General features: G+C 36.5%; 4 protein-coding genes and 1 non-coding gene across 6 annotated transcripts; 3 read left to right on the forward strand and 2 right to left on the reverse strand.

Annotated features, from left to right (window-relative positions):
• Window positions 1-1,151: 1,151 nt before the first annotated feature.
• Window positions 1,152-4,417, reverse strand: LOC132059490 (annexin D2-like). The gene is made up of 5 exons (XM_059452111.1): window positions 4,269-4,417; window positions 3,060-3,205; window positions 2,678-2,896; window positions 1,781-1,993; window positions 1,152-1,583 (listed from the first exon to the last, which is right to left on the reverse strand). The coding sequence occupies exons 1-5, from the start codon at window positions 4,342-4,344 to the stop codon at window positions 1,287-1,289; spliced, it is 951 nt and encodes a 316-aa protein (XP_059308094.1). The 5' UTR covers window positions 4,345-4,417; the 3' UTR covers window positions 1,152-1,286.
• A 10,285-nt stretch (window positions 4,418-14,702) lies between these two features.
• On the forward strand, window positions 14,703-16,719 carry LOC132060723 (uncharacterized). 2 transcript variants are annotated; one of them, XM_059453678.1, is made up of 2 exons: window positions 14,703-16,121; window positions 16,427-16,719. In XM_059453678.1, exon 1 carries the CDS (start codon window positions 15,315-15,317, stop codon window positions 16,101-16,103), a length of 789 nt encoding a protein of 262 aa, XP_059309661.1. In that variant the 5' UTR covers window positions 14,703-15,314; the 3' UTR covers window positions 16,104-16,121; window positions 16,427-16,719. The 2 variants fall into 2 exon arrangements, 1 of the variants encoding a protein (XP_059309661.1); XR_009415992.1 differs by having other exon boundaries at window positions 14,704-16,301; window positions 16,424-16,719.
• On the forward strand, window positions 14,742-15,275 carry LOC132061202 (uncharacterized). The gene has a single exon (XM_059454057.1). It carries the CDS (start codon window positions 14,742-14,744, stop codon window positions 15,273-15,275), a length of 534 nt encoding a protein of 177 aa, XP_059310040.1.
• A 1,591-nt stretch (window positions 16,720-18,310) lies between the features above and the next one.
• Window positions 18,311-18,383, reverse strand: TRNAR-ACG (transfer RNA arginine (anticodon ACG)). The gene has a single exon. It is a non-coding gene; the product is annotated as a tRNA-Arg (tRNA).
• A 297-nt stretch (window positions 18,384-18,680) lies between these two features.
• On the forward strand, window positions 18,681-24,271 carry LOC132059491 (uncharacterized). Its single transcript, XM_059452112.1, has 8 exons — window positions 18,681-19,095; window positions 20,602-21,122; window positions 21,224-21,296; window positions 22,201-22,281; window positions 22,369-22,432; window positions 22,944-23,031; window positions 23,555-23,639; window positions 23,868-24,271. Exons 1-8 carry the CDS (start codon window positions 18,934-18,936, stop codon window positions 23,949-23,951), a joined length of 1,158 nt encoding a protein of 385 aa, XP_059308095.1. The 5' UTR covers window positions 18,681-18,933; the 3' UTR covers window positions 23,952-24,271.
• The last annotated feature ends 300 nt before the right edge of the window (window positions 24,272-24,571 follow it).

Raw genomic sequence — 24,571 nt, forward strand, 5'->3', positions numbered from 1 at the left:
GGGTAGGCTTGGAGTGGCTGACTGGATTGTTTAATATCATTTTCAAGGCGGCGAATGCGGAAGAATGGAGGTGGAGTACAATGATTCCCGTGTACAAGAACAAGGGAGACATTCAAAGCCGCAAACTATAGAGGTATCGTTGCTAAGTCACACTATGAAAGTGTGGGAAAGGGTGGTGGAAATGAGGGTGAGGAGAGGTATGTATTTCAGAGAATCAGTTTGGATTCATGTCGGGGCGCTCGACTACAAAAGCCATTCATATTGTAAGGAGATTGGTGGAGCAGTATAGGGAACGGAAGAGGGACTTGCACATGGTATTCATTGACCTAGAAAAGGCCTACGACAAAGTGCCAAGAGAGGTCCTATGGAGATGCTTGAAGGCTAAAGGTGTACCTGTGGTGTACATTAGAGCAATAAAAGACATGTATGATGGAGCTAAGACTAGGGTAAGGACGGTAGGAGGAGACTCGAAGCACTTCCCTGTTCTGATGGGGTTGCATCAGGGATCAGCTCTTAGCCCGTTTCTATTCGCCTTGGTGATGGATGAATTGACGCGACAAATACAAGGTGAGGTGCCTTGGTGTACATTGTTCACGGATGACATAGTCTTGATTGGCGAGACTCACACCGGAGTTAACGATAAGCTGGAGGGGGGGAGGGGGGGGGAGTCTAAAGGATTTAAATTGAGTAGGACCAAGACGAATACTTGGAGTGCGGGTTCGGTGGCGTCGCGTGAAGGCTGACGAGGAAGTGAGGCTTGGTACCCAGGCCATTCAAAAGAAAGGAAGTTTCAAGTATCTTGGGTCTATTATACAGGGAGATGGGGATATCGACGACGATGTTTCACATCGTATTGGTGCAGGGTGGATGAAATGGAGGCTCGCCTCCGGAGTGCTGTGTGATAAGAAAGTGTCACTAGTAAGGGCAGGGTAGCCCCGTGACAAAGCACCCCGTGTAGCAGGTCCGGGAAAGGGCGGCAAGGGGGTGTAATGTAGACAGCCTACCCTAATGCAAGCATTAGTGGCTGCTTCCCCGGCTCAAACTTGTGACCTATAGGTCACATGAAGACAACTTTACCGTTGCTCCAGGGCTCCTTTTCACTAGCAAGGAATTCCGGAAATAAAGAACCATGAGAAGTGAAGGAGAAAACAAAACACAACACCTGACTTTTTTAGTTCATATAATGCAAAACCAAACTCTGAGAGTACACCACACATCACAAAAGCAAATTCAAACTTCAGACAATAGGAAATAGTTTTATCATCCAAAAGTTACAACACATGTATTCAAGCATCTCCATGCCCAATCAAAGCCAGAAGCATTTTCTTGTAGTCCCCTGAAGTGTCTCCAGCAATTGCATGGTCCAATGTAACACTGTTCCTCCTATGGTACTCTTCTTTGATACGCTCCATGTCAACTTCAGCCCGAGTAGTGACAACTCTAGTAAGATCCCATTCATCTGTGCCCAGCTTCTTGATACCCAATCGAAGAACTTTCTCAAAGTATTTCTCTGGGGTTTTCAAGCATTCTATTGCTGCTCTGAGTAATTTCAGGTACTCATCATCATCATCAGCTTCCAGATCCTACATCGGTGCCAAATAAGAATCAATATGAAGATATTGAAGCAGTGATTCAAAATGGCACTACTAGTTAAGAGCTTCTTTCTCTAGAATAAATGTGAAATCTTGTAAAGAATTTCAAAGAGGGAATAGCAAACAGATCCCTTTTAAACAATGTGTAAGTAACGAAATTTCAAGTCTTTCTAATGTTTGAGTTTTACCTTGATGATTTCATGGCCATGGTGATCATTGTAGTGGTTGAATGTTGCATTCAGCTGTGCTTTACTCCTAGTAGAAATAATTCGGATGACCTCCTCATCATTGTAAGCCTTGTCAGAGATCTTCTCATGTAGTATATTTGCCTCCTTTCTTGCCAGTGTCATGTTCACTTCTTCTCCCTCGTATCTGTATGCAGTTATAAGAGGAACCAAAAGCTGTTGGGAAATTAGTTTACTACAAAATAACCAGCTCAAGGACGAGAATTGTAAGATTTATTTGTAGACAGACAACGCGATTGTCTAACTTTTTACACTGTTATCTCAGAGACTATTTACAAGGGGGATAGTTGTTACCCCGAGGCTATCCATTCCTCATCACCCTTTATTATTTATATTCACAAAGGTGACAAAAAGGTCTAACCAGCTTATATGGCAGAAAGAATCATCCTTTAGAAGTCACAGTAAGCAAAAGAAGGTTTAATGAGATTGACCAGGCAAAAGGATCTACTGGTCCTAGAACAAATAGTCAAACTAATAACAAATTGACTAGCACTAGAGTAACAATGAACTAAGGGGACGTCTGGTTCGAAGACAAGTTATGCTAGCATTATTTCTTATCGACTGTTTGGTTTATTGTATTAAAATAACATGCATTGCATAATTTCTAAATAGTATTGAATAGGTTGTATAAGTATAAGAATAGTACTGGTATGGTTAATGCATGGTTTACTATGTGTATTAGAATAGTATTGAACATGGTGTATAAGTAATACTGGTATTAGTTGTACTAAACTTAAATTTGCAACCAAACATTGTACTAAATTTGATACCAGCATTATTCTACCTAAAACACCCTAGTAAACGAGCCCTAACTGTAGCACTGCAGATCTTATGAAGTACCTTACGGAAATCCCCAGTGGTGTGATAAGCAACATCTTCTTCAAGTGATTTCTTGTATTTAGCATGGTAGGCCTGCCTAGCCTTAAAGAGTTCAGCAGAAGACCTGGTACTAGCAATTTCCATGATAACCCAATTGCTAGCAGTCAGACGTTTGGTAGCCTCATTAACCAAGTAGGCGTCGCGCTCAGCGGGACTCAAAGTCCACAGAAGCACTACACGCTGCAATGCCATGTGAATCAAATTATAGACTAGTCAAAGCAATATTTGGCTTAAGTTACGTATGATTAACCAATGTAGATGCGCTGCAGACAAATCTAATAAAGAAAAAATGAAATACACCACAACGATTCATAAAACGGGGTACTTCAAAATTGAGAGTAACCTGAAAATCACTTGACAGTTCAGCATCCAAGTCCTTGAGAAGATCCTCTGAATAAGCAGCAGCATAAGAATCTCGGATTAACTTGCGCTGTGCTGCATTCCTATGTGCCAAAATCTGAATAATAAGTTCCTCATTTGTACCCCATCCTGCAAATATTTAACCATGAGCTTTCTGTGGAAGATAAACTTCATCTTTCCCTTGCAAACCCAAGAAATAAAAACAAGCAGTGTCTGATGAGTTCTTCCAAGATTACTACGCCACTCGGTTACAACCACAAGAAAACATCATCTCTTATAACCAGCCAAACAAATAGTGGTAAATCCTTTTGTCAACAAATTAGTAAGCAATCCAGAAGTTAGATGCCACTAGACACAGAGGTGGTTGTAGACTACTGGTACCGGGAGTTCATCTAAAGCCGGTACTTCTGACGTGGAGCACAAATTTAGGAGTGAAAATCTACGAAAAATGCAACAAATAGAAGAGATGAGCGCATCACTTTAAAATTACGATGGGTTCAATACTAAAAACCTTAAAGATTGACCACATAAAGCTTAAATTCTAGATTCACCTCTGACTAGACAACTATACCAACCATATGTTTGGGGAATGTCTAAAGAGAATCATAAAGAAACATCTGATACATATGACTAAAGGCAAAGATCATCAATTTCCACTATGAGTCCAGATTTTGGAATATATAAACAGCTGCATAGCCGTGAAGGACTATATCCTCCTCTGCCTTCAGATCACAAAATCCCACTAAACCAAAAACTAAAAACCGGGGGGGTGGGAGGGGGGGTGGGGGTGTTGCTGTTAAATCCATAAATATAATCTCATTCAACTAGGAAAACACGAGTTGATTTTTCACATGGTCACTCAACTAATAATTTTTATCTCAGATTTCTTCTCGATTCCAATTTTTTTCAAACAAAAAGTGACTTTCTGAGATAGTAAGTACTGAGTGACCATCAGAAATCAATACAGGAACATACCAAGGAAAAGTAAATGTCAATTACAAAGTCAAAATAGTCCTCAGTGGACAGTGATCACCCCATAAAACAGCAAATGCAATTGTAAAAGACTCGAATTTACATTTTCCATGATCATTTTCTAAGACTGAGCATAAAAAAAATCCAACAACATATACCATTAGGGATCTAAAAAAATATTCAAAGTGGGACAACACAAAATGATGAATTAAAAAAAAACCTTTAAACGCTTTTTTGAGTTGCTCAGCATCCTCATAAGGATCAGGAACTGATGCTGGAATCTTAACACTAGCCATTTTCTTTTATTTTATTTTTTCTAACAAAATGTGGAGAGACAATATGTGTGTGCGCCTTCTTGAATTGATGATATCTATGAATCAGTCCCTATATATTACATCTACAAGTCAATAGTAATAGAAAAGTATTAAACGCGTTGGGTAGGTGGAAAATCGAATGCGATATTAAGAAAAGGACAATTTTTGGTAGGTCATTGAGATCCACGCTAGGAGTATGTTTCATTATTTTGTAACGCATCTTGTCGTAACGTTACTTTTATGAGTAGACTCGATGATCATAACGCAAGGAAAAAACTTTGTAACCTCCGTGTTTGAATTTTTAACCTAAATAATATATTATTTCAAACAATTAACAAGAATAATACAATATTTTTAAAATTTACAAAAATAGAATAAACATAGTTGTGTGTAACGTTTTAGGTAATATTTTATTAAAAAAATTTAACAGAAAAGGTTAGGGTGAACGGAATAACGAAAACATAAAACGTCATTGTGAGTAAAATTTTACAAGTATTTCGTTACCGGGAGTTACGACTCTCTAATTCTATTAATTACACTGCTAAAGTAAAACTTGTGGGTCCAACTGATTTTCATTTCTCTCACTCCTTTTTTCTGTGCTTCTTTTCTTATTTTTTTCTCCTATTTCTCTCTCTTTTATTTCTTTCTAACAAACTACACCAAAAATGATACATAACGAAAGAAATTCGCACAATTAAAGTGGAGATTTAAGTTCCATAGAAGTCCCTTACTCGTTTTCCTTTTCCTAGCCACACCTTAATTCTTATTTACTTTTTCAACTGAAAAAAAAAATGTTTATTTAATACACATACTTGTGTCACTAAAGTTTATTTAATTAAATTTTATTTTCATTTTTTGAAATATCTATCTCTTTGTAACTAATAATACTTTTACAATCGAAGATGATATTTAAAATTGCATTGTAATTATATTATGATAAACAAATATCTTTGCATACTTTTTCGAAATATGTAAGGACCAATGCACTTTGGCCACAAGGAACAAAAGTCATAGAAAGAGCAGATCAATCAAATTTCACAACGGAATAAATTTTACTTATGTTTATTTAAATTGAGTGGTCTTCAATTTTATCTTTTATCTTAGGAAATTGAGTAACTATAATATGCATTGTAGTATAGGAGATTTCTCACCTTTGTAAGAAAATTAAGAAAATAAGCATAGAAGAAATGTGTGAGAGAAATGAAAATCATCTTCGACCCACAAATCGTACTTTAGCAGAGAGTAATTAATAAAATCAGAGAGTCGTAACTCCCAGTTACGAAATACTTGTAAAACATTACTCACAGTTACATTTTATATTTTCGTTATTCCGTCTGTCCTAACTTTTTTCCGTTAAAATATTTTAATAAAATATTACCTAAAACGTTATTCACAACTACGTTTATTCTATTTTTGTAAATTTCAAAAGTATTGTATTATTCTTGTTAATTATTTTAAATAATGTATTATCTTGATCAAAAATTCCTCCGTGTTTTTACTAAATGAGTAAATGCAAGATGCGTGTATAATTAAGTCCAGCCTCGGTTACTATTTGGCTGGCAAGATGGTTAAGATAAATATTCTATCCGTTTCATTGTACCCCTATACTAAACTAGGAGTATATTTTCTTCTTTTTTACTTCTTTATTTTAACATGGCTTATTCGTTTTCGTTATTTTTATTTGCATCTTTGTTTTGAATTATTTGTCCTTATCTGACCTTTTTTGTCATGCTTTCTCTTGAGCCGAAGGTCTTTCGGAAACAACCTCTCTATCTCCCAAGGTACGGGCAAAGTCTGCATACACTCTACCCTCCCAAATCCCACGTTGTGGGATTTCACTGGGTATATTGTTGTTGTTGTACTTATTTATTTTAGCAAATCAAGAGAGTTCTACTATTTTTTCTCCATACTACCCTTAGTATTAATAACTACATAGAGTACTAATAATCAATTTAGAGTTCGAAAGCATCATTGATATTTGATAAGGCTAGTTTAGTAAAATATAAAATACACCCCTAATAAAAAAAAATTAAGGAGTGTGCCAAGTCAACATGTGTCATGTAAAATGAAATGGGGGAGTAATTATTCATTTGAACCATTAAATACGCGTCGAATAACATATTACTTAAAAATGAATTAAATATGAATATTATCCATTAATCAAATTGAAAAATGGATATCCATATTATAAATATTCATTTGTTTGCTTCTTATTTTTCATGAGTTCTTGCTTACTGTGAGTCGTTTATTTTGGCTTTTAGCTTGTGTTCCAATTGACTATTTCTGAAACAATGGAAATATTGATATTTTTCTGTTAGCCCATCTTTATCTGTGTTAAATATGGGTGGTAACTTACACAAATAGCTACCTTTTTATAGGTTCTAACAATTTATAGCTACAAGTTGCAAAATTACAATTCGTAACTGCTTTTATTGTATTTCTGGTCATTTTCGCGTTTTCGAAATACAATGAAATATAATGAAATACAACGAAATACAAAATCGTTGTTGAGTAAAAAACGGCTGTATTTAAGGAAATAAATATCTTCGCATTTTCGAAATACAAAATCATTGTTGAATAAAAAACGGTTGTATTTAAGGAAATAAATATCTTCTATGAGGTTCCATAACATTACTGAAATATACGGAAATTAGATAAAACACAGTGAAATACACATAATCAATGGCAAAGAAAATTAAATATAAACAGAAATACACAGAAATATATTGAAATACACATAGTCAATGGCAAAAATAATACACTGAAATATATTGAAAATTAAATATATTGTTTGCTAATACACAGAAATACACTGAAATATACTGAAACATTTTATCAAACACTTGGTGGGCATAAAGCTCTACAACTCTCATCAATGGTATTTCTACACCAACAACCTATTCTCTTGCTCCTAGATGATGGTACAATATCATATTGGTATAATCAATACTATTCTTCATCACTCATAAGATAAACAATACCACATGATCAACAAACATAAGAAGGATTTTCCTCTTCTTTCGGCCCATCCATAGAGATTTAGCAAACGAATTGTTATGAATGTAATCACCTGAATCTCCATTAACAGAACTGATAAGCTGCAGGATAACCTTATACCCAAAAATATCATAAACTTGTCGTCGAACCACTTCAGATGGAACAAGCTCTAAAGCTCTCTTTTTGATAAGGACAACAGTGCCATTGATCTTTTTGTTTTCAAGTTTACTAGTTGATGCCATTAATTAACTCTTTGTATATGAAGTCATATTTTTGGAAATCAATTTTAATTATGATTTGAAAAAATGGAAGAAAAAATGGAACAATTACCATGTATTTAGGGAGAGAGAGTATATTTAGGGAGAGAGACAGTAATGCGGCGTGTATTTAGGGATTATGGGGCAGCACAGTTAATTAAAAAAAGTGGGTAGCTATGAAATGTAAATTTTGAATAATATAGCTACTAAATTTAAATATTAAAAAAGGTAGTTACTATTCATAATTAAGTCTTAGGGATAGCTATGGCAAGTAAATTTTCCTTTTTGTTTACTCCATTTTTTATCTGTGCATATACGATCACATTTGACCCGCCCGTTTGCAACTTGTAGTTCCTACTATTAGTCTGTTATACTCCTTTTAACCAAATACTAATTTTCATTCAAGTGTGTTGTACATGCATTCCACGTGTTACACCCCGAAAAATTTCGCATTACCAAGACTGTAGACGGCTTAGTATGAGCTCAAGGAAGAGTAAAGTTATACAAGGATTAAGGATGAAGATTATATTATATGAGTATAATAATAACATATATATAACATTTGGAGACTGTATGGTGTAAATCAGTTAATACGTTACTTGATGAATAACCCTCGTAACCGTAAGTTAAGGTGGGACCCACATGTCGGGGTTTAATAAAGGACATATGAAAAGTTATATGAATAGTACATGGAAAGCTGAGCAAGTCTTAAGAAGGACCCTTAAGCCAAATATGGGCACAAGCCCTCCAAAAGGATGATTTAAGGATACGTTTTCGGCCGATCTGAATTAAAGAGGCCAAAGCGCCATTATCATTTTGGAATTTAGAAAAACACCAAAAATGAAAGTTGTAGATAATTGAAATAGATTTCCAACCATTGGTCGTGGGCCCTCATACGATAACGGGATCAAATGTTATGAACATTTTAAGACAGACTGTCAGAGGAGAGGAATTTGCTCTGCGCGAACGCGCCCCAAGGTGGCGCGATCGTGCTGAGCAAATTTTAAGTCGGTCCAGGCAAACCCTGGACCGTTAAAAAAAGGGGCCTACCCCTTATTTCATCAGCCAAAACACCCCAAACTCTCTCCAAAAATCTGGAGAATTCTCCCCAATTCCCAACACCAAATTTTAAGCCTAAACCAGGTATAATTCCCGAATTTCGATCCAGATAGCGTACAGTTGCGATTACAAAATCGTATAGCAACGCGTTTGGCTCAGTTCAAGGTGGAAAAAAGTGGAGATATAGCAATATTATCGGGAGAAAGGTATGAATCTCTTATTATTAATGTTAATCTTGGTTTATTTACGGAGATAGAACTGTTAAATAGCCGTATCATAATTTTGTTGGTGGAAATATGGGATAAACACCATATGGGATGTTTATGGAGTATTTTGGTATTGAGAATATTATGGTTGATATTGGTATTGTTGTTGTTGTTGTTGGTTGTTGAATTGAGATTCCGGGCTAGGCATATAAACAGGGGAGATGCTGCCCGATTTTCGGCAGAATATAGAATAGTTTAATTTGAAGGCTTAGCTCAAGTATGCGACAATGCGTCTAACGATAGTGTGAATCCTCTCGAATGTAGATTTACGAGCTTGGACGGATAAGCGTAGCTAATAGGAGGTCGAACAGGTATGTTAAGGCTCGTCCCTTTCTTTCAAAAGACATGATTCTTATATTATTGTCTTTCTTATATTTCCATGACCTTCTTACATCCCAAGAGTTGAAAGCTCTAGATTATTAAGAGCTCCGTATGAGATAGAGATGAGATGTGTTTTATGATAATAATGATGATGATGACTCTATTTCTAAAGATTCCAAAGTTTATAAATTGACGCTTTATGAGATTTATGATCTTATTTTATGTTTCCCTTGATGTTATTCATTATTGATACTCTCATCTCATAATGCTAGTTCCTTCAAGGTGAGACATGACGATCATGATGTTCCATAATACAATCGGAGGTTACCGACCTTACGTCACTCCGATAAAGTTGCAGTTTTTACTTGAGCTCCTATGCATGCTTCATGTTAGGTATATGATGATGATTACACCGTGCCTAGATAGCCGGGCAGCACCGCTAAGGCGGGCGGCTTATAGGTAATGATGATACACCGTGCCTAGATGGCCGGGTAGCACCGCTAAGGCGGGCGGCTTATTACACCGTGTCTATATGGCACGGGCAGCACCACTAGTGGGCGGCGTGAGATGATTATCCCGGACGCGGGATAATGATGTTATTGATTCAGACAGTTTATGTGTGATATGTTCTAAAGGTAAAAGTGAGCATGCATGATTCCGCCTCAAGAGGCAAGCAGTTACAATTATCCTTTCTTCTTATGCTTTCTATACTTCGTTATTATGTTATCATATATGCTTTACATACTTAGTACATTGTTAGTACTGACGTCCATTCTTTTATGGACGCTGTGTTCATGCCCACAAGTAGACAGGGAGACGGTGCAGATCCTTAGGAGTCATACCAGCATACACAGGAGCACTCCACTACCCCGGAGTTGCCACTGTTAGTATATTTTTCTTTTGCGTACATATTTGGGCATGGCGGGGTCTTGTCCCGTCCTTATGATCTCAGTACTCTAGTAAAGGCTCGTAGATACTTATGTGTGGGTAATAGATGTTATGAGACTTCTTTAGCCTATACCTTATATATCATTTTGGAGCCTTATGGGCCTATGTATGCACACATGCTTTGGGAGATATTTGGAGATTGTTTCATGATAAGTCTGGTGTTGAGAATGATGTACGTTCAGGCTGAGTATGATAGACAGCATGACAAGTGGTGCTCGATAGTTAGCTCCGGGTACCCGTCATGGCCCACTAATTGAGTCTTGACACCACGTCAATCAATAGTAAAATTGTAATTGACGTAGTTCAACTCTCATTCAAATGACAAACTTAATGTTATTAAATATAACAAAGAAATAGTATAGTATGTAATTATAGATAGTTTATTCTATGAGATAATAATATGTTATGTGATTGCATCTCACCTATTATCTCTTTTACCTTTTTAGTTTCTCACCAAGTATTCCACATTCACGCATTGAAACCCGACTAATTCAGATTATCGTCGTGTAAGACCCTTTACTTGGGCAAGTTCTCCCCATATAAAAGGTGATCGCCTAGCGAGAAAGGTTGTTTTACTAAGTAAGATAAGGAAAGAAACAAAGGTGTAGCAACTGCGCAAAAGTTGTTGTTGCAAATCGATTGTTACTAACCGCAAAGACTGAATTTGCTTGCAAATAGACTGTTACTAACCACAATTTTCGGATTGGTTTTAAGAAAAAAATAAGAGTTCAAAAGTGCAGGTTTTTAAGAGCAAAAACTGCATATTTTCAAGAAGTGGAAAATCAGTTGCAATTTGCATGATTGGCCTTATTCGGGGGTGGTCTTTAATTTTTGGCCCTCATATTGCCCGTCTTTAATTTTTGTCCTTCGCCTAAAATATCACGAGGTTTTGGGTTCGAAATCCGGTTTAGTAAAAAAAAAAATCGCAAGGCAGAGTTTCGTAGCAAAATTATGCATATTCGAGCAAAAGTTAGGCCTCAAAAGGCCTAAATTTTGTAAAATTCCAGCAGAGTAAAAAAAAAAAAAAAATTCTGGCTTGCAAAATTTCGCAAGACAAATCTTTGCCGTAATGCAGAATTTGCCTTAAAATTCCGCCTTATAAGGCAGACCTTAAGGCAGAATCTTAAGGCAAACTCTGCCATAAGGCAGACTTTTAAGGTAAATTCTACCTTATAAGGCATAATTTTTGCGAAGCCTTGCCTTGCAAATTTTTTTTTTTTTTTTTTTTTTTACTGAACAGGGATTCGAATCCAAAATCTCGGGATATTTTCGGCCACTTTTTAAGCGAAGGACAAAAATTAAAAACCAACGCCTTTGAACTGCAATCCGTGCAAAAAAAATGAAATCAGTTTAAGGTCTCTATTGGATTTTAGTCTCAAAGGTCTAACAATTTGAGTAAGCCTCTAAGAAACAATTTCTTTTTTTTTTTTTGTTGCGCGACATGGCCTCCAAAAGGACTGGTATTTAATTTTTGGCCCTCAAATTTGTGATCTTTAATTTTTATCCTTCGCTTAAAGCCCTTTGGTTTAGGGTTCGAATCCCCGCTCAGTAAAACAAAAAAAACAAAAAAAATACTCAAGGCATAAGGTGGGATTCGCAAGGCATAAGTTGGATTAAGGCATAAGTTGAGTTTTAAACTCTGCCTTAAGGCAAAAAAAAAAAAATATTACTTTGCTATTAATTTTGCAAACCTCTGCCTTAAGGCCTAATTTTGGGTAAAAGTTTGCCTTAAGACAAACCTCTGCCTTAAGGCATAAGTTGGGGTCCAACTTATGTTTTGCGAATCCCAACTTATGTCTTGCGATTTTTTTTTTTACTGAGCCTGGGTTCGAATACAGGACCTCGGGGTATTAAGCGAAGGTCAAAAATTAAAGATTATCAATTTGAGGGACAAAAATTAAAGACCACTCCAAAAGTTGTTGTTGCAAATCGATTGCCCATTTGCTTGTAGGAATTTCGGATTGGCAGGGCGCGGCATAATTGCCCTTCTTTTGGGGTGGTCTTTAAATTTTGCCCCTCAAATTTGGAATCTTTAAATTTTGCCCTTCGTAGGCCGAGCAAAAACCCTAAATGGGTTCTAGGTTCGAACTCCCGCACGATCAAAATTTTAAAAAAAATTCGCAAGGCATAAGTTTAAATTTCGCTATGTCCCGCAATCCGTGCAAAAAAAATCAGCTTTTAAGGTCTCTATTGGATTTTAGTCTCAAAGGGAATTACCAAAGTTTCTTTTTTTTTTTTTGCTGCGCGACATGGCCTCCAAAAGGACTGGGACCCCGACATACTTATGCCTTAATGGCGCAAGAAACAAAAAACAAAAAAAATACTCAACTTGGCATAAGTATTAAGGCGGGTTTTAAACTTCGGCATAACTTTTGTAATTCCTTCATAAGTTTATGCCGGGTTCGGCATAAAAGTTTGCCCATTAAAAGTTTGCCCATAAGTATGCCCCCACCGGCATAAACTTGTTAAGGAATTACCAAAGTTATGCGGACCAAGATACTTATGCCAAGTCATACGCCCATAAGGCATGAGTATGCCGGGTCCGGCATAAATTTGATAATTCCTTAACAAGTGTATGCCGGGTCCGGCATACACGCGACCCAAACCTTGCCTTGCAATTTTTTTTTTTTTAATTTTTGCTTGAGCGGGGGTTCGAACTCAGAACCTCATGATTTCTGCGTGAACGCTCAGGGTTTCAATGCGAAGGGCAAAAATTAAAGACCAGCAATATGAGGGGCATAATTTAAAGACCACAAATATAAGGGGCAAAATTTAAAGACCACCCCAAAAGAAGGGCAATCCGCGCAGAAAAATGATTTCAGAAGCCATTATTTGGGCTCAATCTACCAGTCCAGCGAAATGGGCCACTGCTCCAACCCATTTGTGCAAAAACATTTTTTTGCATGAAATTCTGTCTTGCAATTTATTTTTTTTTGACTGAACCGGAGTTCGAACCCAGAACATCAGAATATTTTACGCGAAGGAAAAAAATTGAAACCAGCAATTTGAGGGCCAAAAATTAAAGACCACCCCGAGTAAGGACAATCGTGCAAATTGCCCGTTCAAAAACAAAATGCAGAATCTTACCTTTTTAATAACAATTTAAAGATACAAATTGATGAGTTCTTCTAGTAATAGGATCATTACAATATTACTAGAGCCAGGGGCGGAGCTACCTAGTCCCGAGGGGTGTCGAGCGACACCCCTTTGCTGGAAAATTACGTTGTATAGGTATGTGAAATTCTGGTTTTATACATATATGTACTACTATTGACACCTCTTGTAATAAGTTGAGAGCTTAGCCGAGCGGTTAAGGGGTGTCAATGGTCCAGGCTAACAAGGTTGCGTGTTCGATCCCAGTTCGCGACATGCTTATTTTTTTTTTACTTCAGTCATTGGCCTTTCTTTAAAAAAAAAAAATAATAATAACTGAGCTGAAACGACAACGTAGACTATATTTTTAAAATAAAAAACGTGACTACTAAGAGTCAGTAAGGGATTAAACAAATCCCCAAGTTCTGCTCATGCTTACACCTCTCTTCCATCAATCGCTCGTCGTCGTCATGGCAACGGTAAGTTAGTCTTCACCCTTTATTTCTTGTTGTCTTTTTCTTTCTCCTCTCTTCAAATTTTCCTTTTCTTTTTGACGTTATTTTTGTTTTGCACTAATTAATTTCCATGGTGAGTGATGTTGTAATGGGTTAAAAAAGCTTAATTTAATGTCTTTGTACTAGTGTACTACAAAGTGGATTTCCGTTTCTCTTTTGTTAATCTGAAACCCAAAAAAAAAAAAAAAAACATTCATTCAATCTTAGTTTCTTACTCTTGTTTGGTTTAGATTTGGATTATCTTGCCAATTGCCATCCAAATTTATAGGCCCAGCATTGACTAGTTTTGTGGTCAGTTTATTTTGATTTGAACGCATTTGATTTGTGCCATAGGTGTTAATCGGCATTGTGGTTTTATTCAATCTTGTGCAATATCCTTTTTGGTTTGGTTTATTTCTCTGAAAGTATTGTGGTGCTATTTGATATTACCTTTTGAGTGATGAAGCCTGAAGGGTGTGGCTGTTTTAGTTGATTATTGCTATATTGCTACTTTTCTACTTCTAACTAATTTTTATTCTATAATTCAGTCTCCAAACTCGCTGAAGAAGTATTTTTCCAAAGTACCAAAATCAAATTTGTCCTCTCATAATCAACCTAATCGAGAAGAAAATGTCAATCAATCGGAAGTACCATTGCATTCTTCTCAAAGACAAGAAACTGATTTAGAGAATGCTACCATTGCATTCGTCTCAAAGACAAGAAATTGATTTAGATTCTTTAGAGTACGATCCGGCGAAAAGAACTCAAATCTTGGACCATCATCCAAACGATCGTGATGTAATTAGGAGAGCATACATTCGACAAGGTCCTTGTCAACCTGAGAATCATATCTTTCCTTCAACAGATTTTTATGGAGATATGCGCCGTTTTAATCCTAAATGGTTTCGGGAATATCGATTGGTTGGAGTATAGCGTAAGTAACGATGCAACATATTGTTTGTATTGTTATTTATTTAAAGATAGTAGCATTCATCAAGGTGGAGGTGATGTATTTTCGACCATTGGGTTTAAGAGTTGGAATAAAAAGAAAAGTTTGTGGATACACGTTGGTAAGCCAAATAGCATTCATAATCAGGCAAAAAAAAAGAGTTGAAGATCTAAGTCGACAACAACAGTCTATTATATCTGCATTTGGGAGGGAGCAATATGATCAATTTAAGCATGAGTACTGGCTTCGCTTAACTGCTTCAATTGATGTAGTAAGACTTCTTGTGAATCAAGGATTTGCATTTCGGGGTCATGATGAGTCTAAATCATCACTTAATAGGGGTAATTTTCTTGAAATTCTCTCATGGTATGCGAAACACTGTGATAAAATTCATGATTATGTATTGGAACATGCCCCTCAGAATGACCGAATGACCTCTCCAATGATTCAAAAAGATATTGTGACTGCATGTAAGATAGAGACCATCAAAGCTATCATTGAGGAATTAAATGGTGACTACTTTGCCTGATTAGTTGATGAATCTTTTGATGTGTCACGTAAGGAGAAAATGGCTGTTGTTTTACGATATGTTGATCGAAAGGGATTTGTGATGGAGCGATTGATTGATATTGTACATGTTCAAGATACTAGTGCTTTATCTCTAAAGAGTGCAATTGTCAATTTACTTTCTCAAAATTCATTGAGTCTATCTTATGTGCGCGGGCAATGTTACGATGGGGCAAGCAATATGCAAGGTGAGATAAAAGGCCTTAAAAAGTTGATTAGGCAAGAAAGTTTCTCAGCACATTCTATTCATTGTTTTGCTCATCAACTTCAACTAACTCTTGTTGCGGTTTCTAAAAAATGTATTCAAGTGGGGGAACTTGTATTATTAGTTTCAAATGTTTGGAATGTGTTGGGAGCTTCTTTTAAGCGTATGGATGAATTTCGAGAATCTCAAAAAGAAAGAATTCAAGAGGCATTAGATATGGGTGAACTTACAACAGGTAGAGGCTTGTATCAAGAACTTGGTCTTATAAGAGCTGGTGATATTCGTTGGGGATCTCACTACAAATCCTTTTGTAATTTTATTCTTATGTTTGGCTCTATTATTTATGTTCTTGATGCACTTGTTGTTGATGCATGTTCTCCAGATGAAAGTGCTAAGGCAACAGGATATCTTGAAGCTTGTCAAACATTTAAGATTGCTTTTATGTTGCATTTGATGAGAGATATCTTAGGAATCACAGATGAGCTTAATAAATCATTACAAAAGAAAGAACAGGATATTGCAAATGCTATGCTGCTCGTTGAAGTAGCAAAGAGAAGGTTGCAATCGTTGAGGGAGGATGCCTAGGATGAGCTTATTGATAAGGTATCGACATTTTGTATCAAGTATAACATTTTGATACCTAATTTTGATGAGCCTTATGTTAACTCTGGAAGATCACGGCGTAAACCTGCTGATCATACGGTCTTACATCATTATCGTTATGATGTGTTCTATAAAATTATTGATTGGCAACTTCAAGAACTCAATGATCGTTTTAATGAGGTGACTACTGATTTGCTTCATGGAGTTGCTTGTTTGAATCCAGTCGACTCATTTTCTAGTTTTAACATCAAGAAGATAATGAGAATGGCCGAATTATATCCTGATGATTTTGATGAATTTAGTAGGGGTGCTCTTGAGAATCAGCTTGCGACATACATTATTGATGTCCGTGATATTGATGAAAGGTTCGCCAATCTGAATGGACTTTGTGATCTCTCAAGAAAACTAGTTCAAACGAAGAAGCACTTAAACTTTCCTCTTGTATTCCGCTTAGTGAAATTTTCTTTGCTTCTACCAGTTGCCACTGCATCCGTTGAAAGACGTTTTTGGCAATGAAGTTTATTAAGAATGACCTGCGGAATCGGATGAATGACGGACTTTTGAGCGGCTGCTTAGTTCCTTATGTAGAAAAAGATGTATTTATTAATATTTCTAATGATGCTATTGTAAAAACATTTCAAGAGATGAAACCTCATTGAGTACAGTTGCGATAATGCAATTACATTCTGCTTTCATTAACATAATTTATTTTGTTGGCTTTTTCGCGTGTTTACTTATTTATATTTTGACACCCCTTAATAAAATTCCTGGCTCCGCCACTGACTAGAGCATGTAGAGTTCCCTATTATATCACTACACGTTGCACGTGAGAAGTATGCTACAGTTTCAACACTATCAATACATCATTACGAGAGCGTGCAAAATTTTCCAGTCATATCACCGATACTTAGAGAGTAAGAAATATGCTTTAGTCTAATACTTTTCTTATAGCTAGATAATAAAAATCAAAAGACCAAAGAATAGGAAAACAACAAACTAAATCGGTAACACCTACGCGTCATAGTTCAAGGACAGTGGATGACCATTGGATTTTCCGTTGCCCATTCTTTATTACTCTATATCTAATTCAGTATGACAAATATGCCTTATAGTTTAAGGATTGTGGATGACCATTGAAATTTTTTGTTGCCCCTAGGATTACCATACCATATCATTGTGGCATATAACTCTACAACTTTATGTAGAAAAGCACCAAGACTTTCCACACTATTAATATTGCACTCGACGTATGCAAAGGCAAATGGTTATCCGTTCTACAGCATTAGAATCTCCAACAATTGACATTCCAACTAAGATGACGGAAACATTTGGAGCATGAGCCTTTAAGAGTGGTGACTACTGTGTAATTGTATTGTTGTAACCAAATGTATCAAATAAGTCAAAGTAAAGGAAGATGAATTTAAATGAGGGAAGCTTGTAATTTTGATCTACACTTTCATCTCCCAACACGTTAAATTTAAGCTCTTTGCCATCTATGGTGAGATAGAAACTCCACATATCCAAAGTTGAGTTGACAAATTCTGCCAAGATTACTTGAACACCTAAATCTAAGCCTCAACTCTACAATGCGAACATAAGCAATTATTTTGATGTAGTGCTCCGCATGAATAAAGTTAATGTATCGCTTAGCCGTCGCAAAAGCTTGTTAATTCTAGTCTCGTTCATATGGCTTTTGATCAGCTTCGAGATTTTTCTCCACACTTCGATTCTAATACTGTATATTACACAAATAAGGGCACTTGTAGCAAATATTATAATCAATGCAAAGGTCACCTTCTTTGTAGATCAAGCACTGGCATGGAAGTGAGAGCTATACTCCACTCCCCCTTCCATGACCTCATATAGCAGATATATAAATTTCATCGCCGTGTCTCCAAGATGCTAACCGGGAATCATAGCAATGAGGTGAAAAAAATCTCAGTTTTTTTTAAAGAAAAAAAGGTTGTATTTGTTGGGAGGGTTGGGTGCGAATAAAATCTTACATTCATGTATAAGACAATTAAAAGTAAATCTCAATATAAGTATTATTCAGTTATCTAATAAAAATAATAATAAATTTTCTATAAGAAACTAAAAATATACTATAATACTAATGTGAAAGAATCTCTATACTGCAGGACCAAAAGTTGATTTGTTGAAAGTGGAGACAGCAAAAATAAATGCACCACCGACTTCACTGGGGATCGAACCCAGAATCTCTGGTTTCGTAGACCAGCGCCTTATCCATTGGGCCATGAAGTCTTTACGACGCTTAGCCTGCTTAATATTTTACTAAACCAATTATTCAGAAAACTATAAGGCATCGTTTGAATGGGAAACAAATTATCCGGGGCATGAAATTTCCGGAATTCTAATTCCACCCTCAACATGATATACAGTGGTTAATTATTCCACAATTTTCTCCCAATCAAATATAAACAGGAACTTATTTCAAATTTAATTCCGAAACTAATTATCCCTTATCCTCGTACCAAACAAGCCCCGAGGTTTGGATGGTTGATGATTATCCTATGTCTAAATAACTACTGATGATGAATGAGATAGTCCCTTCCAACACACTCCTTTTCTACTTTCTCCTAATATTCCACCCACTTTCCTTTCTTTTGTTTCCTCTTTCTTATTATGAAAGAAAATTAAAAAAGAGGGTATATTCTCAAGTCTTTTTCTCCATGGATGGTATTGAAAAATATGGCATCATATTAGAGCATCAAAAACCCAAAAAAGATAGTGGAATTTCTTGTCAGAAAAAAGAATAGAATACAACACAAAAAGCTTTAATAAGAGTAATAAAATGGGTAGTGAAAACAAGCAAGAGCAAATTCAAGAAAATCTTGTTGTCCATCATAATCCTTCTTTAAGGAGTAAAGCTGCACACTTTGTATCTGATGTTGCCACTGTTATTTTCAACCCCATTTCTGATAAACCCTTAAAGCCTAGACCACCACCTGTACCTGTAAGTTCAATTTTTTTTTTTTTTTTTTTTTTTGCTCTTCTTTAGAAGAAATAATTATTTTTTGGGGTTCTTGAAAATTGGAATTTTATGTGTAGTATTTTGATATTAGTTTCTGTATTATATCAGAAAGTCACCCTGCTTCTTGATTTCAATTCTTTGTTAACAAAGAAAGTGACTTTCTTAGATAATAACTATTAATTGAGTGACCATTTGAGAAATCAACTCGAGTATTTTGATATTAGTTTCTGTTTTGCTATTCTGAATACTGAAATTTGATTCTATGGGGTTTAAATTTTGAGCTCTTTTGGATACCTAATTGGAAATTGATCAGCTATAAGGTTTTAAGTTGACTATTTAGTGTAGTTGTGGTCCACCTAGGTTGTGACTTGTGAGCTACTTCAAATAATTATTTTTGGGGTTCTTGAAAATGTGCAGTATTTTGATGTTAGTTTCTGTATTGGCTGTTATTCTTTTGAGCCGAGGGTCTATGGGAAACAGCCTTTCTGCCCCACAAAGGTAGGTGTAAGAGGTCTGCCTACATCCTACCCTCCGCAGACCCCACGTGTGGGATTACACTGAGTATATTGTTGTTATTCTGAATTATAAAATTTGATTCTATGGGGTTTGATTTTCAGCTCTTTTGAATACCCAATTGGAAATTGATCAGCTATAAGGGTTTAGGTTGACTATTGTAGTGTAGTTGTATTCCACCTAGGCTGTAAGCTACCTTTTCTTTGCTATGTTTGCAATCTGTTTGAAGAATAATTCGGGTAACTAGTTACTATAGTAGTAATTTTCATTTTCACAATTAACTATTCAAGCCGTGGAAGTAGCTACTAATGTTTGCATTAGGATAGACTGTCTACAGCACACCGCTCGGGTGTGGCCCTTCCCCGGGCCCTACTAATGCGGGATACTTTGTGCACCGGGCTGCCTTTTTTTTTTTAATCTGAGATATCTGTTTAGGAACTCCGTAAAAGATTATTTGCAATTTTTAGCTGAAATTGGTAGTTTCTCAATTTTTGTCTAGTTAGGGCAAGTGAGAAACCACCCTCCCACCCCGAACTCTTGCATATTTTTGTTGGTTTTATAGGGATTCGTTTCATGTCAAATTCTATCTAGTTTGTCCCCTGTTGATTTTTCCGCAGTAAGGTAATCGTTAGGTCCTCTAGGATTAGAGGAAGTACAGGTTGCTAGGGTTGCTAGGATTGCTGCATCATTATTCATTACACGCTTCTTAGTATTTAGATTCAACAAAGAGGTTTTGTGATTCCTTGTTTTCTCCATACTGTGAATTCAACAACATACCCAATATAGTCCCACAAGTGGGGTCTGGGAAGGGTGGGTTATGCAGACCTTACCCCTACCTTTGTCGGGTAGAGAGGCTGTTTCCGATAGACCCTCGGCTCAAGAAATTTGTTTTTCAGAACATGATTAGAGAGGAATGCTAGTGTGAATTTAGTTAATCTAAAATTGTATGCTAATAATGTTCTTATATTTCTTTAGGAAGATGGATCTGATTCTGATGGAAGTAAGCATGAGTCAAATGCAGCGGAAGATGCCAAAGATTTAGTTGATGGTCCTGATACATCTTCTTTCACCGCATTTCTATATTCTCTGTTGTCGACCTCAGGATCTGGGGGTAAGTCTAACACTAATGGCGAATGCAATAAGCAAGACGATCACACTGAGTCAATACCCGAACTTACAATGAAGGAACCTAGCAGAAAAAAACGTATATTTTCCAGGGGTAAACAGTCCCTCGGCAAAGCTCTTCACCAAGTTGCTAGACTAGGCGGCTTTAGAAATCAGGGTTCCGCCAAGGGAAGCTCTGAAGTGGTTGGTGGAAGTAATTCCAAAGTTTGTGAAGATAACCAGATACCTTCGGAAGATATGAATCAGAAACTTCTTAACAATCTTCCGGAAACTTCTGAGCCTTCAGTTCTCCTCTCTGAGAAGGCACGAATTGCTCTTTATGCTGCACTACCTGTGCTTGTGCAGGACAGGAAGTGGGTCATGTTATACAGGCAGGGTTAAGTTTGAATGCTTTTTGAGCAGCTTTATGCTTATCTTCTCTCCTACTTTCCAATTTGTAGTAGACTTTAACTTCTCATTTCTATTTTGCCAGTACATGGAGGAATGGAGTATCACTCTCAACTTTATATAGGAGAAGCTTACTCTGGTCTGGCATCAGTCTGCTGGTAATTGACTGGAGACTCGTAAAGAATTATGTACCAGGAGTTACGCATCGAAGAATAGTTTTTATTTTGAACAATTGTTTGATTTCTTATGGTTTAGATGAGTAAGAATAATGTTTTGTTTCAGTTGTATATTTCATGCTTGCTTGTATGTGGAATAGGACCCAGCTGTTTTGTTAGTATATGGTGAAACACTCCAAAGTCTTGCTATCTTTTTATGCCCTAACTTATTAGTGCTTCTGTTGCAGTCCAGATAATATTTTCAGAAACCAAGTATAGGTCAGCTAGATTATATATCTGTCACTGAAAAGACAATGTGTCATTGTTTCATAAAAAGACTTAAGCAATGCTTCTCTTGGCTGATAAACTCATAATATGGTAATCCATTCCTTCTGATATTTCTGGAACTCAAGATTTCTGGGGTAGGCGTTATGGTTTTGGAAAAATAAAAATGATAGTCATGAGCTGGAGAAGTTCGATGTGTGCGGAGGCGGAGCCAGGGTTTCAACTTAATGGTTCTGGATTTTAGTACAAAGACTTTCAAGTGCTAATAACTGGGTTTTAAATGTAATATGAGTACATATTTAACGAATTTTTTAACACAAATAAACTGTTAGAGCAAAAGCTACTGGGTTCGGCCGACCCTGTAGCTGAGCTTCTACCTGCGCCCCTGGTTGTGTGCCATTTTTGAAGTCAAGGGGCAGTATATTTGTCACTTCAGATTTTTATTTGTAGCTGGTTGTTCTTCTTGCATGTGCTCTATCTGTCTATGCATTATTGAAGTTAAAAGCATTCCTGTCCGTGCTCATTTGCTTTTCCATCACTGTGAATGGCGGACGCAGTCATTAAGGCTTGACATTTATAGATTGTCTAGTTGTTTTTCTCTCATGTTGTCCAAATCTTATAGGTTGTGGGGGACCGTAACGGTGCTGTATTTGGTGGGCTAGTTGATGCACCTTTAAAGCCAACAACGAAGAGAAGATATCAGGTAATTCTGAGCAGAATGCTTAAAACATGTCACCTTTGTCTTTGAATTTCCATTTGTCATCTTGATTTTGATTTTGGTATTTGACAGGGTACAAATAATTCATTTGTCTTCTCAAATGTTTCTGGCCAACCTGTCATATTTCGTCCCACAGGTATCTCTTTGTTCCTTGTAATTCTACCAGACGTTTAAAATTTGGAGAACAAATTTCCGTTCTTTGTTTTTACTTGCTGTCCCTTTCGGATTTATTTAATACATCGAGACAGGAGAAGGCTGGTTATCCTTTGTTGTTTATGGAATTGATGATCAAAAAGAGAACTCAAATAGTAGTGGTCTTATAGGAAATCTTGGGTTTGAAACATATTTAATCCATTGGTTACCTAAATTACTGTCATCTTAAGATGCTGAAAATTTTAGCTGGTGATAGTAGTATACCATACAAGCTATCAAATATAGATTTCTTAGTGGGTACCAAAGATGTAATAATCAAGAATTTTACTATTTTCCAGAAACTAGTCATATTATTCTCTCTGTTATCATCCCAATCCTGGCATGCTTAGAGCTGTTTCTGCTTTTGCTTTTTATGGATAGTTTTTTCCATCAGCCTTAGAACTGTTTGGAATTCAAATCAATTACTTATGACATTGACACTGGCGCCTATGTAGGTGTCAATCGCTATTTCACTGTCTGCTCCACGGAGTATTTAGCTTTGGGAGGCGGTGGTCATTTTGCCCTCTACTTAGATGGAGACCTGTAAGATTTCTTTCGCCTTTAATTTGATCCTTATTTCATTGCTTTATTTATATATGCCTTTCCACTGCTTCCTACTTAGTATAATAATGTCCTCCAGTAAAGGGAGAAAAAAGAGGAAAATCAAATGCCCCACAGCCCCTTGGGAGATACCTCTTTCCTCAGTCCAATTTTAGGTTATCATGTCAAGATTTCAAAAAAAAAAAAAAAAAAAAAAAATCTCAATGAACACAACTTCACAACTATAATCCTCATCATCATGAACGTCACCTTTTTTATTTAATATATTTACTGGGGAGTCAAATCTTTTGATCCCAACTTATTTCCTCTATTGCCATAGTTAAAAAACTAGGGGGAAGCTAATTTTATCTTTTGTGTTAGATATCTTTGACTTGGATATCGTAGCTCCATAAACTTCTACCTGTATGCCCTGTCAACTAAGTTTACAGAATACAGGATGAAGGGATTAATTCTAGTTGACTTTTCCCAGGAGGTTCAAGGGATTAATTCTAGTTGACTTTTCCAGGCTAACAGGTTCAAGTGCAACATCAGAAACTTATGGAAATTCTTGTTTGGCACACACTGAGGACTTTGAAGTTAAGGAAGTTGAGGTAAGTCTTGCAACTGTATCTCTATGTGTCTGTTTGCACGCGTGTGCATGTTGTATTCTGCCTTGTCTCTGTCTGTATATGTACATGCATGTGTGTGTCAGCCTGTCAGGGCAGTTGCCAGTTTGTTTGCACTTAGCTATATGAGAATTTATCTTTAAGAGTGCAAAAAGCATTTATCATGAGAATTTAACTTTTGAGTGGGTTATGCATTTATCATGTGCCATGCAGTTATGGGGCTTCGTATATGCTTCCAAGTACGAAGAGTTGGTTTCGATTTTGAGAACGGAGACACCTGGAATTTGCCGCTGGTAAACACAGGTTTCAGATGCTTGCTTTCCAGTCTAAATGATTGTTTCTGTTCGGTGCCCATGCTTGTGTACCATGTGGAATACGGGATAGGTTTTGTATATATTTTTTCACATGTTCGCCAACTATGTTAACACTTGTATAGACGTGTTTACTTACATGTACAGCGAACCATTTTGATAAAATGTTCTTTGCTTACGTGAGAGCCAGCTGAATATATCCGTAAAGCTGTTATTCAGAAACTGAAGCTAACGCGCTGTGATGTTGCTGATGGTTCTTTTATTTTTGGGTGAAATTAGGATTTAAGTAGACTTGTTTGAGCAGGTGCTTGGTGTTGTCTATTTATATCCCGAAGAGTCGAAGACCTTCTCATTTCATGCCTTGATTTCTGAACTTGAAATCTTTGATAGTTTGATAGTTTGTAAAGACAAAATCAACTCCTGGTGTTGGTTCTAGTTAAACCTGTCAAGCGATATACAGAGATATTGTGTATTAAGGCAACCCCTTGGAGGAATTCCTACTTGAATGTGTAATTGTGGGCTCATGAAGCTAATCAATTTGATATCTTGACCATGATCCTACAGATGAATTAAATGTATTACTAGTACTTAACGGTCATTGCAAAT

Source organism: Lycium ferocissimum, chromosome 6 (assembly GCF_029784015.1).
Source record: "Lycium ferocissimum isolate CSIRO_LF1 chromosome 6, AGI_CSIRO_Lferr_CH_V1, whole genome shotgun sequence".
Lineage (NCBI taxonomy): Eukaryota > Viridiplantae > Streptophyta > Magnoliopsida > Solanales > Solanaceae > Lycium > Lycium ferocissimum.

What these genes read in the sequence shown, in the direction of transcription:
- LOC132059490 (XM_059452111.1), bottom strand. Translation starts at nt 4,344, where the DNA reads ATGGCTAGTGTTAAGATTCCAGCATCAGTTCCTGATCCTTATGAGGAT. An exon ending in CCACTGGGGATTTCCGTAAG is followed by an intron (nt 1,994 to 2,677) that starts GTACTTCATAAG and finishes ATTTCCCAACAG; the next exon opens with CTTTTGGTTCCTCTTATAAC. An exon ending in ATGGCCATGAAATCATCAAG is followed by an intron (nt 1,584 to 1,780) that starts GTAAAACTCAAA and finishes GCACCGATGTAG; the next exon opens with GATCTGGAAGCTGATGATGA.
- LOC132061202 (XM_059454057.1), top strand. Translation starts at nt 14,742, where the DNA reads ATGCAACATATTGTTTGTATTGTTATTTATTTAAAGATAGTAGCATTC.
- LOC132060723 (XM_059453678.1), top strand. Translation starts at nt 15,315, where the DNA reads ATGGCTGTTGTTTTACGATATGTTGATCGAAAGGGATTTGTGATGGAG.
- LOC132059491 (XM_059452112.1), top strand. Translation starts at nt 18,934, where the DNA reads ATGGGTAGTGAAAACAAGCAAGAGCAAATTCAAGAAAATCTTGTTGTC. An exon ending in CTAGACCACCACCTGTACCT is followed by an intron (nt 19,096 to 20,601) that starts GTAAGTTCAATT and finishes ATATTTCTTTAG; the next exon opens with GAAGATGGATCTGATTCTGA. An exon ending in TTGAAGTTAAGGAAGTTGAG is followed by an intron (nt 23,640 to 23,867) that starts GTAAGTCTTGCA and finishes TGTGCCATGCAG; the next exon opens with TTATGGGGCTTCGTATATGC.